The 16062-nt window shown below is 42.3% G+C and overlaps 1 protein-coding gene across 1 annotated transcript in view; it reads right to left on the bottom strand.

The window, feature by feature from the left end:
* LOC128648883 (uncharacterized protein F13E9.13, mitochondrial-like) overlaps window positions 1-16062 on the bottom strand; it is a 93301-nt gene that overhangs the window by 69764 nt on the left and 7475 nt on the right. The window contains 4 exon segments of the mRNA XM_053701813.1: window positions 4166-4330; window positions 4333-4345; window positions 15188-15270; window positions 15347-15422. Of these exon segments, the coding sequence (XP_053557788.1) occupies window positions 4166-4330; window positions 4333-4345; window positions 15188-15270; window positions 15347-15419 (334 nt within the window). The 5' untranslated portion in view covers window positions 15420-15422.

Here is a 16062-nt window from a genome sequence, read left to right as displayed (position 1 = left end):
ACAGGAGCCGACTCCCCCCTAGGCATCGAGCAGCAGGCGCCCGTGTCCCTAGCACACAGCATAGAGCGGCGTGGCGCAAAATAGCCCCCCCTCTCAAGGGGTCCCTCCCGGGAACCAGAGTTGGCCTCAAAGGATGAGCAGCATAGAATTTGGAAACCCACAGATGGAGCATGCACATCACGGGCAGGAACCCAGGAACGATCCGCCACAGAGTCTAAACCCTTCCCAATGTACCAATGAAACTACAGTTGTTTTCTTCCTCTTTTATCTGGAGTTCCAGGATCTTAGCAACCTTATATTCAGGGTCACCATGGACCAGGAGCGGAGTAGGAGCTCAGAGCCGGGTATATCTATTCTTGATGTAAGGCTTGAGTAGTGAGATGTGGAAGACTGGGTGTATGCGCAGACCTCTGGCTTGTTATTTGACTTGTGGACTTTTTATTATTTTTTGCTATTAATACAGGTTGTGGATTATTTCTGCACTTCTCGTCTCAGTCTGATTCCTGGCACCCTGACAGGGCGTCAGCCTTCTTGTTTTTGGTCCCACGGAAGATAAGAGACACCAAAGTTAAAACGGGGAAAAGAACAAGGACCACCTGGCCTGTTGAGGATTAAGTCGATGAGCAGTCTCTAAGTAAGTCAGATTCTTGTGGTCAGTGAGAATCTGAATGGGTTGACGGTGCCTTTTAACCAATGACCGCCATTCAGTCAAGGCCCATCTTAATGGCTAAGAGTTCACGATTACTTACATCGTAATTCCTCTCAGCAGGAGTAAAGCGTTTGGAAAAAAAGGATACAGGGTGCGACTTGGAGGTTAAAGGAATCCCTTTGAGTTAGAACTGCCTCCAGCCCTATCTCGGAGGCATCAACCCTCAAAGTGAACTGTAGGGCAGGATCAGGATGGAGGAGCGACCTCTGTTTGAGAAAAATCTTTATAAACTTGCGGTAATAATTGGAGAACCCCCAAGAATCTTTGTAATTCCTTTAATGAAGTAGGTTGAGGCCATTCTAAAACTGCTGTGAGTTTAGCAGGATCCATGGCAAAAACTTTTTTTGAGAAGACATAACCAAGGAACTGGATCTGAACTTGGTCAAACTCATATTTTTCTAGTTTGGCTACCAAAGAATTGTCTCTGAAATGTTGAAGTACCTGTCTCACGTGTTTATGATGCTCCTCCAGCGTGGAAGAGAAAATAAGGATGTCATCCAAGTAGACGATGACAGTGCGATTGAGGAGGTCATAGAAGACATCGTTGACAAATGCCTGGAAGACTGCAGGTGCATTACACAGCCCAAAGGGCATTACGAGGTATTCGTAATGCCCTAATCTTGTGTTGAAGGCGGTCTTCCATTCGTGGCCTGGGAAGATACGGATCAGATTGTATGCCCCACGTAAGTCCAACTTGGTGAAGAAGCGAGCATTCTGGAGTGAGTCAGAGTTTGGTGATCAAAGGAATGGGATAGCGATTCTTGATAGTTATGTTGTTCAAGGCCCTGTAGTCGATGCAGGGTCTGAGCCCTCCATCCTTCTTACTGACGAAATAGAAGCCTGCCCCAGCAGGAGAGGCAGAAGGGCGAATGAAACCTTTAGCTAGGTTCTCTTGGATATACTCCTCCATGGATTTGGTTTCAGCTTTGGAGAGTGGATAAGTCCTCCCTTTAGGAAGTGTCGCTCCGGGAAAGAGGTCAATTTTGCAGTCATAAGGACAGTGGAGTGGCAGCACATTGGCTGCTTTTTTCTCAAACACATCTGCAAAGTCTGCATATACTGAGGGAAGGTTTGGAACAGTCTGTATACTGGCTATGGGGATACGGAGCAGAGAAGTGACTTTCGCAAGTCAGGAGTGGAAACAGGAGGTACCCCAGGAGGCCAGTTGTCCTTCAGCCCATTCGAACTGTGGATTGTGTATACGAAGCCAAGGAAGACCAAGGATGACAGGCTGTGCTGGGGAATGAATGACCTTGAACTGCAGCTGTTCGGTATGAAGGACTCCCACAGTCAGGGTCAGGGGTGCTGACTCAAAATGGATCAACCCTGAACCAAAGGGGGTGCCATCCAGAGTAGTTATTTTGAGACAATGTCTTTTCTGCAGAAGAGGCAAGCCAGCTTGAATCATAAAACGGTGATCCAGAAAGTTTCCAGCTGCCCCTGAATTAATGAAGGCTTGAGTGTGGACAGTATTCTGAAGGAAGGCAAGGGTAACAGGTACCAGAATCAGAGAGGAGTGAGGGGATTTAGTAGTGATCATGCTTAGAGGTACCCCAGTGTTATCCCCTAAGCATTGGCTTTTCCCGGCCGAATGTCACAATTCTTTAGTTGGTGAGTGTTAGATCCACAATAAAAGCATAACTCAATCTCCTTCCTCTCTGTCTTTCTGACTCTGAAGGTTTGAAGGAGGAGAGATCCATGGGTTCCTCTACTGGGGTAACTGTAGCTGTTGAAGAGGTAGAATATACTGTAGAAACCGGACGAATAGAAGGACGGGAGGGAGGGACCCTCTGAGTTGTGTCTCTCTTGGCTTGTCTCTCCTAGAAGCGAGAGTCCAAACTGATACAAAGTGTTATAAAGTCATCCAAAGAAGAAGGAATATCACAATAAGTGAGTTCATCTTTGATGCGTTCATGCAGACCCCTCCTAAAGGCTGCCTTGAGAGCACTGCCATCCCAAGTGGTTTCAAGTGCCAAGGTGAGAAACTCGATGGCGAATTATGCCACAGTTCTATTGCCCTGGCGGAGATCCAGGAGAGAAAATTCTGCAGCAGAAGTTTAGCCAGAAGTCCCAAACACAGAAGATAATGCTGAAATGAAAGCATCAGCATCATGCAGGAGTGGAGAGACCCAGGCTAGGGCCTTGTCTTTCAATAAGGAAATGATAAAGGTGACCCTTGATTGGTGAGGCTCAAAGGTGCGAGGATCGTTACGGAAGTGCAGCCTGCACTGGTTAAGAAAACCCCTACAATCAGTAGTACCTTCATATTTGTCAGGCAAAGGTATCCGGGGAATGCTTCCAGAAGCAGGGGAAGAAGCCGCAGTACTAGGAGCAGAAACTGGCAGTACAAAAACAGAAGCAGTATTCCTTGCTGCAACTAGTACAGAGAGTTGAGCGGTTATAGCCTCTAGTTTGGAATTCACACTCTGCAACTGTGGTATGGGTTCCTAATATCTGTCCCTGAAGATAAACCGCTCTTGCTACCTCATCTGGCTCTATGGCCCAAGTATAATGTAATGCTTGTGGGATATTCCACTATCAGACCGAACTCGGCCAGTAGTCTTGTTATCCCGGTGTCGAGACGGAATGATATGGAATATCCCAGAGAAAGTTTGCAAGATGAGGTAAGCGGCACTCACCACAGGCAGGATAGTCCTCAGCGGCAAAAGGCAGGAAATCAGAGAAAGGCAGTTTTAGGGGTAGACCACTAGAAAAGTCAGACAGGCAGGGTTAGGCAACAGCAAGGCAGTCCAGAGGTAAACCACTAGGATGGTCAGGAAGGCAGGGTTCGGCAAAAGTATAACATTCCAGCAGTTAAGGGGTAAACAGGCAGAGTGGTCAGACGAGCAGAATTCAGCAGCAGTATAACAATCCAGCATTTTAAAGGGTAAACAGGCAGAGTGGTCAGACAAGCAGAGTTCAGCAATAATATAACAGTCCAGCATACAATAACACCCAGGAGAACAGTAAGTAACACCTATACTTGGGCAGTGATAGGTAGCAATAGGGTCACTTACATAGGCGCAGGATTCGCTCCACAGGAGATCCTGACCGGCATCTGAACAGAGGGAGCGTGCGGAGATGGCATCACCGCCGCACACAGACAGAAGCCAACTCTCCCCTAGACAACGATCAGCAGGCGCTGCGTCCCTAGCAACAGCTAGAGCGGCGACAAATATCACCAGAATGAGCAAAATCAAGTATTTAGGTGCTGTCACCTTTTCCTCTTCCAATTTTTTTTAGTGCTGTTCTCACCATTGTCTACGGTTTCCACTTTTAAATGCTTGACAGACATATGTGGGGATCCCATGTTTCACTAATAACTAATACAGAATGATCTAGTGTTACTTTTGGAGGAAAAAGAGACAGTGTGTGAGTTTATGGGTACAGACAAAAAAAAATATTCCCATTAACCATATCCTATTGCAACATATGCAAACATTTCAGCCAATTTACCTGCTGCAAGAGCAACTGCAAGTGCCTGCTTATTTGCACATGACAAGATCTGGATACCAAGTGGCAACCTGGGACATAGCTGTCTAATGGCAGCACATACTGTAGTCATTGTTGCAGTAATCTCTGGTCCAGGGTGTAGAGTATACGGAATATCATGCATGTTTCAACAATTAAGCCATCCTAGAAATAACAGCACAATAAGAAGGTCACAGAGCATATCCATCTATCAATCTATCTAATTGTTGCTTTAAACTTTGTTTTCTTTATTAATAAACATAATAGGTAATCTGGGGACTAACATCTTAATTTTATTTTAATTTAACTATAGTGAGATCAGAGCAGTTATGTTTTTTCAACCCATATTAAATATTAAAGGGACATTGTACCCTAAAATTAAAAAAGTATATATAAGCAATTCAGCACACACTACAACAAAATATGCCTGCACAGTATATATAAGCAATTCAGCACACACTACAACAAAATATGCCTGCACAGTATATATAAGCAATTCAGCACACACTACAACAAAATATGCCTGCACAGTATATATAAGCAATTCAGCACACACTACAACAAAATATGCCTGCCTAGTATATATAAGCAATTCAGCACACACTACAACAAAATATGCCTGCAAAAGAAATATGTTCATTGAAGTTTCAGTTTTGTTAATTACATAGAGGACTAGTCCTAAAGCCCGTGTACAGGGCCAATTTTTTTAAATACCGCAGTTCCAGCCCTTGTTCCCTCTCTCTCCCCCCCTCTCTTTTGCGCTCTCTCTCTCCCTTCTCTCCCTCCTCTCTCTCTCTCTTCCTCCTCTATTGCTCTCTCCCACCTCTTTCGCTCTCCCCCCCTCTTTTGCTCTCTCTCTCCCCCCTCTTTTGCTCTCTCTCTCTACCCCCCTCTTTTGTTCTCTCACTCTACCCCCCTCTTTTGCGCTCTCTCTACCCCTCTTTTTCTCTCTCTCCCCCTCCTCTTTTGCACTCTCTCTCTCCCCCTTCTCTTTTGCGCTCTCACTCCCCCTTATCTTTTGTGCTCTCTCTCCCCCCTCTTTTGCGCTCTCTCCCACTGTTTTGCGCTCTCTCACTCCCCCCTCTCTTTTGAGCACTCTCTCCCCTCTTTTGTGCTATCTCTCTCCCCCTCTTTTGCGCTCTCTCTCTCCCCCTTCTCTTTTGCTCTCTCTCTCTTCCCTCTTTTGCGCTCTCTCTCTCCCCTCTTTTGCGCTCTCTCTCTTCCCCTCTTTTGCGCTCACTCTCTCCCTCCCTCTCTTTTGCTCTCTCTCTCCCCTCTTTTGCTCTCTCTCTCTTCCCCCTCTTTTGCTCTCTCTCTCTTCCCCTCTTTTGCTCTCTCCTCTTCTTTTGCTCTCTCCCCCCCTCTTTTGCTCTCCCCCCTTTTGCGCTCTCTCTCCCCCCCTCTTTTGCTCTCTGTCTCCCCCCCTCTTTTGCTCTCTCTCTCCCTCCTCTCTTTTGCACTCTCTCTACCTCCTCTCTTTGGCACTCTCTCTACCTCCTCTCTTTGGCACTCTCTCTACCTCCTCTCTTTGGCACTCTCTCTACCTCCTCTCTTTTGCACTCTCTCTCCCTCCTCTCTTTTGCCCTCTCTCTCCCTCCTCTCTTTTGTGCTATCTCTCTCCCCTCTTTTGCGCTCTCTCTCTCCCCTCTTTTGCTCTCTCTCTCTTTCCTCTTTTGCGCTCTCTCTCTTCCCCTCTTTTGCGCTCTCTCTCTTCCCCTCTTTTGCGCTCTCTCCCTCCCTTCCTCTCTTTTGCACTCTCTCTCTCCCCTCTTTTGCTCTCTCCCCCCCCTTTTGCTCTCCCCCCTTTTGCTCTCTCTCTCTTCCCCCTCTTTTGCTCTCTCTCCTCTCCTTTTGCGCTCTCTCTCTCCCCCTCTTTTGCTCTCTCTCTCCCCCCTCTTTTGCTCTCTCTCCCTCCTCTCTTTTGCTCTCTCTCCCCCTCTTTTGCTCTCTCTCTCTCCCCCTCTTTTGTTCTCTCTCCCTCCTCTCTTTTGCTCTCTCTCCCTCCTCTCTTTTGCTCTCTCTCTCTCTCCTCCTCTCTTTTGCTCTCTCACCCCCTCTTTTGCTCTCTCCCCCCCTTTTGCTCTCGCTCTCTCTCCCCCTCTTTTGCTCTCTCTCCCCCCTCTTTTGCTCTCTCTCTCCCCCCTCTCTTTTGCTCTCTCTCTCTCTCTCCTCCCTCCTCTCTTTTGCCCTCTCTCTCCCCTCTTTTGCTCTCTCTCTCCCTTCTCTCTTTTGCTCTCTCTCTCTCCCTCCTCTCTTTTGCTCTCTCTCCCTTCTCTCTTTTGCTCTCTCTCTCCCTCCTCTCTTTTGCTCTCTCTCCCCCCTCTTTTTTGCTCTCTCTCCCCCTCTTTTGCTTTCTCTCTCCCCTTTTGCTCTCTCTCTCCTCCTCTTTTGCTCTCTCTCCCCCCTCTTTTGCTCTCTTTCTCCCTCCTCTCTTTTGCTCACTCTCTCTTGCTCTCTCTCTCTCCCTCCTCTCTTTTGCTCTCTCTCTCCCTCCTCTCTTTTGCTCTCTCTCTCCCTCCTCTCTTTTGCTCTCTCTCTCCCTCCTCTCTTTTGCTCTCTCTCTCTCCCCCTCTTTTGCTCTCTCTCTCTCCCCCTCTTTTGCTCTCTCTCTCTCCCCCTCTTTTGCTCTCTCTCCCCTCCTCTCTTTTGCTCTCTCTCCCTCCTCTCTTTTGCTCTCTCTCTCCCTCCTCTCTCTTGCTCTCTCTCCCTCCTCTCTTTTGCTCTCTCTCTCTCCCTCCTTTCTTTTGCTCTCTCTCTCTCCACTCTCTTTTGCTCTCTCTCCCTCCACTCTCTTTTGCTCTCTCTCTCCCTCCTCTCTTTTGCTCTCTCTCTCCCTCCTCTCTTTTGCTCTCTCTCTCCCTCCTCTCTTTTGCTCCCCTCCTCTCTTTTGCTCTCTCTCCCCTCTTTTGCTCGCTTTCTCTCTTTTCCCCTCTCTTTTGCTCTTTCCCTCCTCTCTTTTGGTCTCTCCCCACTCTCTTTTGGTCTCTCTCTCTCTCTCCCCCCTCCTCTCTCCCCTCTGTTTTGCTCTCCCCTCTGTTTTTGTCTCTCACTTGACCATGCCGCTGCCACCATGGCTGCTCCCGTTGGCCACGCTCCTTCACTCGCGCTCCCGCCCGGCCACGTACTTTAACTGCTGTGTTTAAAAATATGGGTTTTTTATTAAAGGGACATTAAACACTAAATAAATTCTAGGTTGAATGATGCAATTAAAGAAAAGATAAGTCTGAGAATAGTTTCATTATCTGTTCAAATATTGACAAAATAAGTGTAAAGTTTTAGTGTATATAAAACAATGGGAGCTGCCATGTTGTAACTTAGGTTACCTTCTCTGCTGTGGCCAATTAGGGACAGTATAAATAGGTCACTACAGTGTGTAGCCAATGGCTGTGTGGAATATAAGTGATTTGCACTTCCATGTTTAACAGGAACTGAAAAGGTCACAATTTCAAAATGGTATTACAGGAAAAGGGGGCAAAATAAATAATGAACGTTTATTGCAGAGGTTTTTTTTAATATGTACGATTTATCATTCTATATTATAATCTCAACATGTTTAAAGGGACACTGAACCCAAAAAAAATTTCGTGATTCAGATAGAGCATGCAATTTTAAGCAACTTTCTAATTTACTCCTATTATCAATTTTTCTTTGTTCACTTGCTATCTTTATTTGAAAAAGAAGGCATCTAAGCTTCATTTTTGTTTAAGGACTCTGGACAGCACTTTTTATTGGTGGATGAATTTATCCACCAATCAGCAAGAATAACCCAGGTTATTCACCAAAAATGAGGCCGCATCTAAACTTACATTCTTGCATTTCAAATAAAGATACCAAGAGAAGGAAGAAAATTTGATAATAGAAGTAAATTAGAAAGTTGCTTAAAATTGCATGCTCTGTCTGAATCACAAAAGAAAAAAAATAGGTTCAGTGTCCCTTTAATGTCTTTTAATTAAAGCACGTAATTGTTATCACTATAATGGCCCTTTAATAAAAAAAGGGAGCTTACAATATCTATAAAGGCTTAGGATGTAACCAGGAAATCCCCAGGACTCCCTACCTGACAGACAACTGTTGTGAATGGGGAGAACAGCGTTCACAGGCACATCCTCTACTGCTTCAGTGCAGGTTTGCTCTTTAGTGTTGGGGGGCAGCTCACACACTGGTATCAGAGATCACCACTGAGGGACCCCCTTAGATGGAGTAAGACCCCTTGGCAGGCAATGAGATGCACGGAAAAGGAAGAGGGATTTTCTTAAAACACTTAGGCCTAGATTTAGAGTTTGGCGTTAGCCGTCAAAACCAGCGTTAGAGGCTCCTAACGCTGGTTTTGGGCTACCGCTGGTATTTAGAGTCGTGTAGGTAAGGGTCTAACGCTCACTTTCCAGCCGCGACTTTTCCATACCGCAGATCCCCTACGCCATTTGCGTATCCTATCTTTTCAATGGGATCTTTCTAACGCCGGTATTTAGAGTCGTGGCTGAAGTGAGCATTAGAAATCTAACGACAAAACTCCAGCCGCAGCAAAAAGTCAGGAGTTAAGAGCTTTCTGGGCTAACGCCGGTTCATAAAGCTCTTAACTACTGTGCTCTAAAGTACACTAACACCCATAAACTACCTATGTACCCCTAAACCGAGGTCCCCTACATCGCCGGCACTCTATTAAAAAATGTTAACCCCTAATTTGCCGACCGCACACCGCCGCCACCTACGTTATACCTATGTACCCCTAATCTGCTGCCCCTAACACCGCCGACCCCTATATTATATTTATTAACCCCTAATCTGTCGCCCCCAACGTCGCCTCCACCTACCTACACTTATTAACCCCTAATCTGCCGACCGGACCTCACCGCTACTATAATAAATGTATTAACCCCTAATCCGCCTCACTCCCGCCTCAAAAACCCTATAATAAATAGTATTAACCCCTAATCTTCCCTCCCTAACATCGCGACACCTAACTTCAAGCATTAACCCCTAATCTGCCGACCGGACCTCACCGCTACTCTAATAAATTTTTTAACCCCTAAAGCTAATTCTAACCCTAACCCCCCCCTAAGTTAAATATAATTTAAATCTAACGAAATAAATTAACTCTTATTAAATAAATTATTCCTATTTAAAGCTAAATACTTACCTGTAAAATAAACCCTAATATAGCTACAATATAAATTATAATTATATTGTAGCTATTTTAGGATTAATATTTATTTTACAGGCAATTTTGTAATTATTTTAACCAGGTACAATAGCTATTAAATAGTTAATAACTATTTAATAGCTACCTAGTTAAAATAATTACAAAATTACCTGTAAAATAAATCCTAACCTAAGTTACAATTAAACCTAACACTACACTATCAATAAATTAATTAAATAAAATACCTACAATTATCTACAATTAAACCTAACACTACACTATCAATAAATTAAATACAATACCTACAAATAAATACAATGAAATAAACTAACTACAATACCTACAAATAAATACAATGAAATAAACTAACTAAAGTACAAAAAATAAAAAAGAACTAAGTTACAAAAAATAAAAAAATATTTACAAACATTAGAAAAATATTACAACAATTTTAAACTAATTACACCTACTCTAAGCCCCCTAATAAAATAACAAAGCCCCCCAAATAAAAAAAATGCCCTACCCTATTCTAAAATTAAAATAGAAAAGCTCTTTTACCTTACCAGCCCTGAAAAGGGCCCTTTGCGGGGCATGCCCCAAAGAATTCAGCTCTTTTGCCTGTGAAAAAAAAACATACAATACCCCCCCCAACATTACAACCCACCACCCACATACCCCTAATCTAACCCAAACCCCCCTTAAATAAACCTAACACTAAGCCCCTGAAGATCTTCCTACCTTGTCTTCACCACACAGGGTTCACCGATCGGTCCAGAAGAGCCTCCAATGTCTTGATCCAAGCCCAAGCGGGGGGCTGAAGATGTCCATGATCCGGCTGAAGTCTTCATCCAAGCGGGAGCTGAAGAGGTCCATGATCCGGCTGAAGTCTTCTATCAAGCAGCATCTTCAATCTTCTTTCTTCCGAATCCATGTTCATCCCGCCGACGCGGAACATCCATCTTCACCGACGACTTCCCGACGAATGACGGTTCCTTTAAGAGACGTCATCCAAGATGGCGTCCCTCAAATTCCGATTGGCTGATAGGATTCTATCAGCCAATCGGAATTAAGGTAGGAAAATTCTGATTGGCTGATGGAATCAGCCAATCAGATTCAAGTTCATTCCGATTGGCTGATCCGATCAGCCAATCAGATTGAGCTTCAGCTCCCGCTTGGATGAAGACTTCAGCCGGATCATGGACATCTTCAGCCCCCCGCTTGGGCTTGGATCAAGACATCGGAGGCTCTTCTGGACCGATCGGTGAACCCGGTGTGGTGAAGACAAGGTAGGAAGATCTTCAGGGGCTTAGTGTTAGGTTTATTTAAGGGGGGTTTGGGTTAGAGTAGGGGTATGTGGGTGGTGGGTTGTAATGTTGGGGGGGGGGGTATTGTATGGGTTTTTTTTACAGGCAAAAGAGCTGAATTCTTTGGGGCATGCCCCGCAAAGGGCCCTTTTCAGGGCTGGTAAGGTAAAAGAGCTTTTCTATTTTAATTTTAGAATAGGGTAGGGCATTTTTTTTATTTGGGGGGCTTTGTTATTTTATTAGGGGGCTTAGAGTAGGTGTAATTAGTTTAAAATTGTTGTAATATTTTTCTAATGTTTGTAAATATTTTTTTATTTTTTGTAACTTAGTTCTTTTTTATTTTTTGTACTTTAGTTAGTTTATTTCATTGTATTTATTTGTAGGTATTGTATTTAATTAATTTATTGATAGTGTAGTGTTAGGTTTAATTGTAACTTAGGTTAGGATTTATTTTACAGGTAATTTTGTAATTATTTTAACTAGGTAACTATTAAATAGTTATTAACTATTTAATAGCTATTGTACCTGGTTAAAATAATTACAAAGTTGCCTGTAAAATAGCATTTAGCTTTAAATAGGAATAATTTATTTAATAAGAGTTAATTTATTTAGTTAGATTTAAATTATATTTAAGTTAGGGGGGTGTTAGTGTTAGGGTTAGACTTAGCTTTAGGGGTTAATACATTTATTATAGTAGCGGTGAGGTCCGGTCGGCAGATTAGGGGTTAATTATTGTAGGTAGGTGGAGGCGACGTTGGGGGCGGCAGATTAGGGGTTAATAAATATAATATAGGGGTCGGCGGTGTTAGGGGCAGCAGATTAGGGGTACATAGGTATAATGTAGGTTGCGGCGGTGTACGGAGCAGCAGATTAGGGGTTAAAAAAATATGCAGGTGTCAGCGATAGCGGGGGCGGCAGATTAGGGGTTAATAAGTGTAATGCTAGGGGTGTTTAGACTCGGGGTACATGTTAGAGTGTTAGGTGCAGACTTAGGAAGTGTTTCCCCATAGGAAACAATGGGGCTGCGTTAGGAGCTTAACGCTGCTTTTTTGCAGGTGTTAGGGTTTTTTTCAGCTCAAACTGCCCCATTGTTTTCTATGGGGGAATCGTGCATGAGCACGTTTTTGAAGTTGGCCGCGTCCGTAAGCACCGCTGGTATTGAGAGTTGCAGTGGCGGTAAATTATGCTCTACGCTCCCTTTTTGGAGCCTAACGCAGCCATTCTGTGAACTCTAAATACCAGCGGTATTTAAAAGGTGCGGGGAAAAAAAAGCATGCGTTAGCTACGCGGGTCGTTACCGACAAAACTCTAAATCTAGGCGTTAAAGCGTCAGTAAACACCTTTAATATAAAATGTTTAGTTATGCGGAACAAAACAACTCTGTGATATACTTTATTTATTCTTCCCTCTTTTTATTTAATTTAGCTTAAAAAAAAAGGTGGATTTGTTAATACTGAGAACTGAAAATGCACCCTGCTGACTTCACAAGGCTAACCCTGCTAAAAATGGTGGGTTGAGTTTGTCTCTACCTAGGGCTGCTGGAGGACCTGCAGAGAGAGTGGTAGGTTATAGTTACACCTTCTTCAAATGAGTATAAATAGTGCTAAATCAAATAACGTGCCACTGGAAAACTCTGCTTAACCTGCACAAAGCCCCCATACATGTTTCACAGTCTACTCCAGAATTTGTCATTGTTTAAAAAAAATAGATAACCCCTTTATTACCCATTCCCCAGTGTTGCATAACTAACACTGTTATACTTTTTACCTTTGTAAACTACCCCATTTTCTCAGTGCTATTTACAGACTTGCATTTTAGCCAATCAGTGCTGACTCATTCGTAACTACACACAAGTGAGCACATTGTTATCTATATGACACACATTAAAGAGACACTGAACCCAAATTTTTTCTTTCGTAATTCAGATAGAGCATGACATTTTAAGCAGCTTTCTAATTTACTCCTATTATAACATTTTCTTTATTCTCTTTGTACCTTTATTTGAAATGCAAGAATGTAAGTTTAGATGCCGGCTCATTTTTTTGGTGAACAACCTGGGTTGTCCTTGCTGATTGGTGGATAAATTCATCCACCAATAAAAAAGAGCTGTCCAGAGTCTGAACAAAAAAAAAAAAAGACAACGAAGAAAAATTGATAATAGGAGTAAATTAGAAAGTTGCTTAAAATTTCATGCTCTATCTGAATCATGAAACAAAAAAAAAATGGGTTCAGTGTCCCTTTAACTAGCACTGTCTTGCTGTGAAATACTATAAAAATCAGTTTTACTCTATCATATATGACAAGGTGTCTTGGTAAAGTCTCTTTCGCAATCTGTCAGTGTCACAAGGTTTCAAGCATTAAAATTACAGTTTACATTTTTTAAAAACATTTATTTTGTATTCAGACCTTTTGCAATGTAGAGTTTAACTCCTGAGACACACTATGCATATATAAAAGTTATATGTCCCTTTAAGTTACACGAGCACCACATTAAAGAGAGATTTACAGTAATTTCAAATGTATCAGTAGTATTTATTAACCCTTTAACACCGTTAGGATGTTGTATTTCGTCCGAATTTTGCTGGGCTTTAGCGCCGAAGGGCGAAATACAACGTCCTAACAGCTTGGCTTTCCTGAAGCCACTGGCGCTTCCCTGATGGGATTGCGGTCTGGAGGGCGTGCCTAGCATCATAGGGACGCCCCCCTGATGCAATCCCATCATTGAAATCTCGTGATCACGTGCACTATTTCAATTTGTTTACATCAGAACAGTTGTTCCAATGTAGACAAGTTAACCCCGGCACGAAAGGGTTAAGAAAAGAAAAACAAAACAACACTTGCACATGATATAATTCTTTAACCCTTTGAGTGCTAACGACGGCTGTCGCAAATTGTCCCAGTCAGGTGCTGACGTAGGCACAGAGCCGTCAATAGCACTCACCCACCTTAAGGGCAATCTGGGGGCTCCCACTGACTCCCACCCCGGCGATCTGGCCTGTATAGTAATAGGCATTGCTGGGGCTTCACGTTTGTGCGGTGACGCCACACGCAATGACGTGATAACGTCACCGTGCAACTTTATTTAAAAATTACAATGGACAGTATAGGGAAATGGGGGCATGCTGCTTAGAAGCCTGTATCTCAGGCAACTAACCAGCTACAGACCCTCAAGACCCACCGTTGGAAAGGTAATCGTATAAGTCTTGGGGATCTGGAAAAAAATATATATATATTTAAAAAAACATACAACCCCCCCCCCCTCAAATCCAGCTTAGCATCCAGGTGGGAAATTGCTTAGCACTCAAAGGGTTAAAAAACATCTAGCTTGGCAGGATCATACCCTGCCCAATATTCCTGTGCTGATGGTTTAGTTATCCTTTAGGCTCACATGACAAGCCCATTAAAAGGGTCATTCAACGCTACAAAATGAATATGAATAAGTTAACTTTAAACTATATATATATATATATATATATATATATATACACACATACAGCAAGCAAAAGACAGCACTCTCTGGTCTTAATAGAAAACAAAGTAGTTTATTTAGTGATGTTTCGGGGAATGCTCCCCTTCATCACTAAATAAACTACTTTGTTTTCTATTAGGACCAGAGAGTGCTGTCTTTCGCTTGCTGTATCATACCCCATACGAGCACCCTGGTATATTAAGGACAGTTTGTGAGAGTGCACCTTACTCATTTTGTTTGTGTGTGTGTATATATATATATTATATATATATATATATATATATATATATATATATATATATATATATAAAAAGTCAAAATAGCATATAGCCCAGCACTCCAACCAGGTGGGGCAGTCACAACCTGGGTGCAATCCTTATGAGAGATAGTTAGAAAACAGTGTGGAAGAAGGGCACTCTCAGGGTTTGTATAGAGAAGAATATTTTCTTTATTCTTAGAACATTAATACATGGTCGACGTTTCGGCCCGCAGTTGGGCCTTCATCAGGACAGGTATTATCTTTAAACTGCCGAGTGGCAGTAATCATAGATCCAAACAAGCTTGTTTGTTAATGTTCTAAGAATAAAGAAAATATTCTTCTCTATACAAACCCTGAGAGTGCCCTTCTTCCACACTATTCTCTCTCTCTCTCTCTCTATATTATATATATATATATATATATATATGATTTGTATAGAGTATAAACAACTTTCCGAATGACATCTATTATCTAATTTGCTTTGTTCTATTGTATCCTTTGTTGAAATATATAAGTAGGCTCAGGAGCTGAGAGCTAGCTGCTGATTGGTGGCTGCATATATATGACTCTTATCATAGGCTTACAGATGTGTTCAGCTGACCCCCAGAAGTGCATTGCTGCTCCTTCAATAAAGGATACCAAGAGAATGAAGTAAAATTGATAATAGAACTAAAGGGAAACATTGTTGAAAATTGTAAGATCTTTCTCAATAACGAAATAAAAATGTGGGGTTCCATGTTCCTTTAACACATTAAAAGTGATGTTGGTGTTGTTTGGTATTTCATCTTAGTCAAAACAAAATAATGTGTGTGTGTAAAGCCTTATACACTCTTACAATTCCAGCCTTCTTGTAAATCTCAGCTTCTCTGCAAGCATCTTCTAGGATCTGTGTTACTCGTAACTTGTATCCTGGAGTGCCTAATTAAGACAGAAAGGAAGTACTAAGTAGACAATTGAGCTAATTTTATGCATTCCAACAAAGCCCCATTCCTACCTGGCAATGCTTTCACATGTATCATGCCTATCACTACGGACTTGAGTCTTCCAAAGAGCTCAATAAACTTCATTGTCTAGAAAGAAAAATGATTTGTTTACAGTAAAGAAAGGGGAAAAACAAATAACAGTGTAAACAGTTTTGTAATTTTAGATACAATTATGCAGCGCTGCATATGCAACTGCAAATATTAAAAGTTATCATCAGGCATTTTAACTCAGTAACAAGTATTGGAAAAAATATCCTAAAGATGCAAAGGCTCTCAAGCTGCATAAATATGGTACATATATTATTTGCAGGTAATGCACAGTATGTCTCCAAAACAATGAATCTTGCAAAAAGCCATCTGTCCCCTACAGAAATAGAGCAACTATGTATGCCATGAATTAATTATCTGCATAATAAGCATAAGTGGCATAAACAAACGCTTGCTGCTGTACACTGTTAAACACTACTTAGTTCTATTCAGTAATTAAAGTGATTGTAAACTTTAATAAATTAAAGTCCAGTATCAAAAAATAATCTTAAAAACAGGGGCACTTTAATGTCATGTAGTTTCAGAGCACATGTACATTAAAGGGACAGTTTATACAAACAGTTTCTTCCCTTTAATTTGTGCTCAATTATCCACTTTACCTGCTTGAGTGTATTAAATTGTTTACAAGTATTTCCTTAACCCTTATATTGGCATTTGAAATAGTTGATTTAGCCTGTGG

The sequence above is a fragment of the Bombina bombina genome, chromosome 1, assembly GCF_027579735.1.
Source record: "Bombina bombina isolate aBomBom1 chromosome 1, aBomBom1.pri, whole genome shotgun sequence".
Lineage (NCBI taxonomy): Eukaryota > Metazoa > Chordata > Amphibia > Anura > Bombinatoridae > Bombina > Bombina bombina.
Note: the sequence above shows the minus strand (reverse complement) of the source record. Positions and strands in the feature narration are given on the sequence as shown.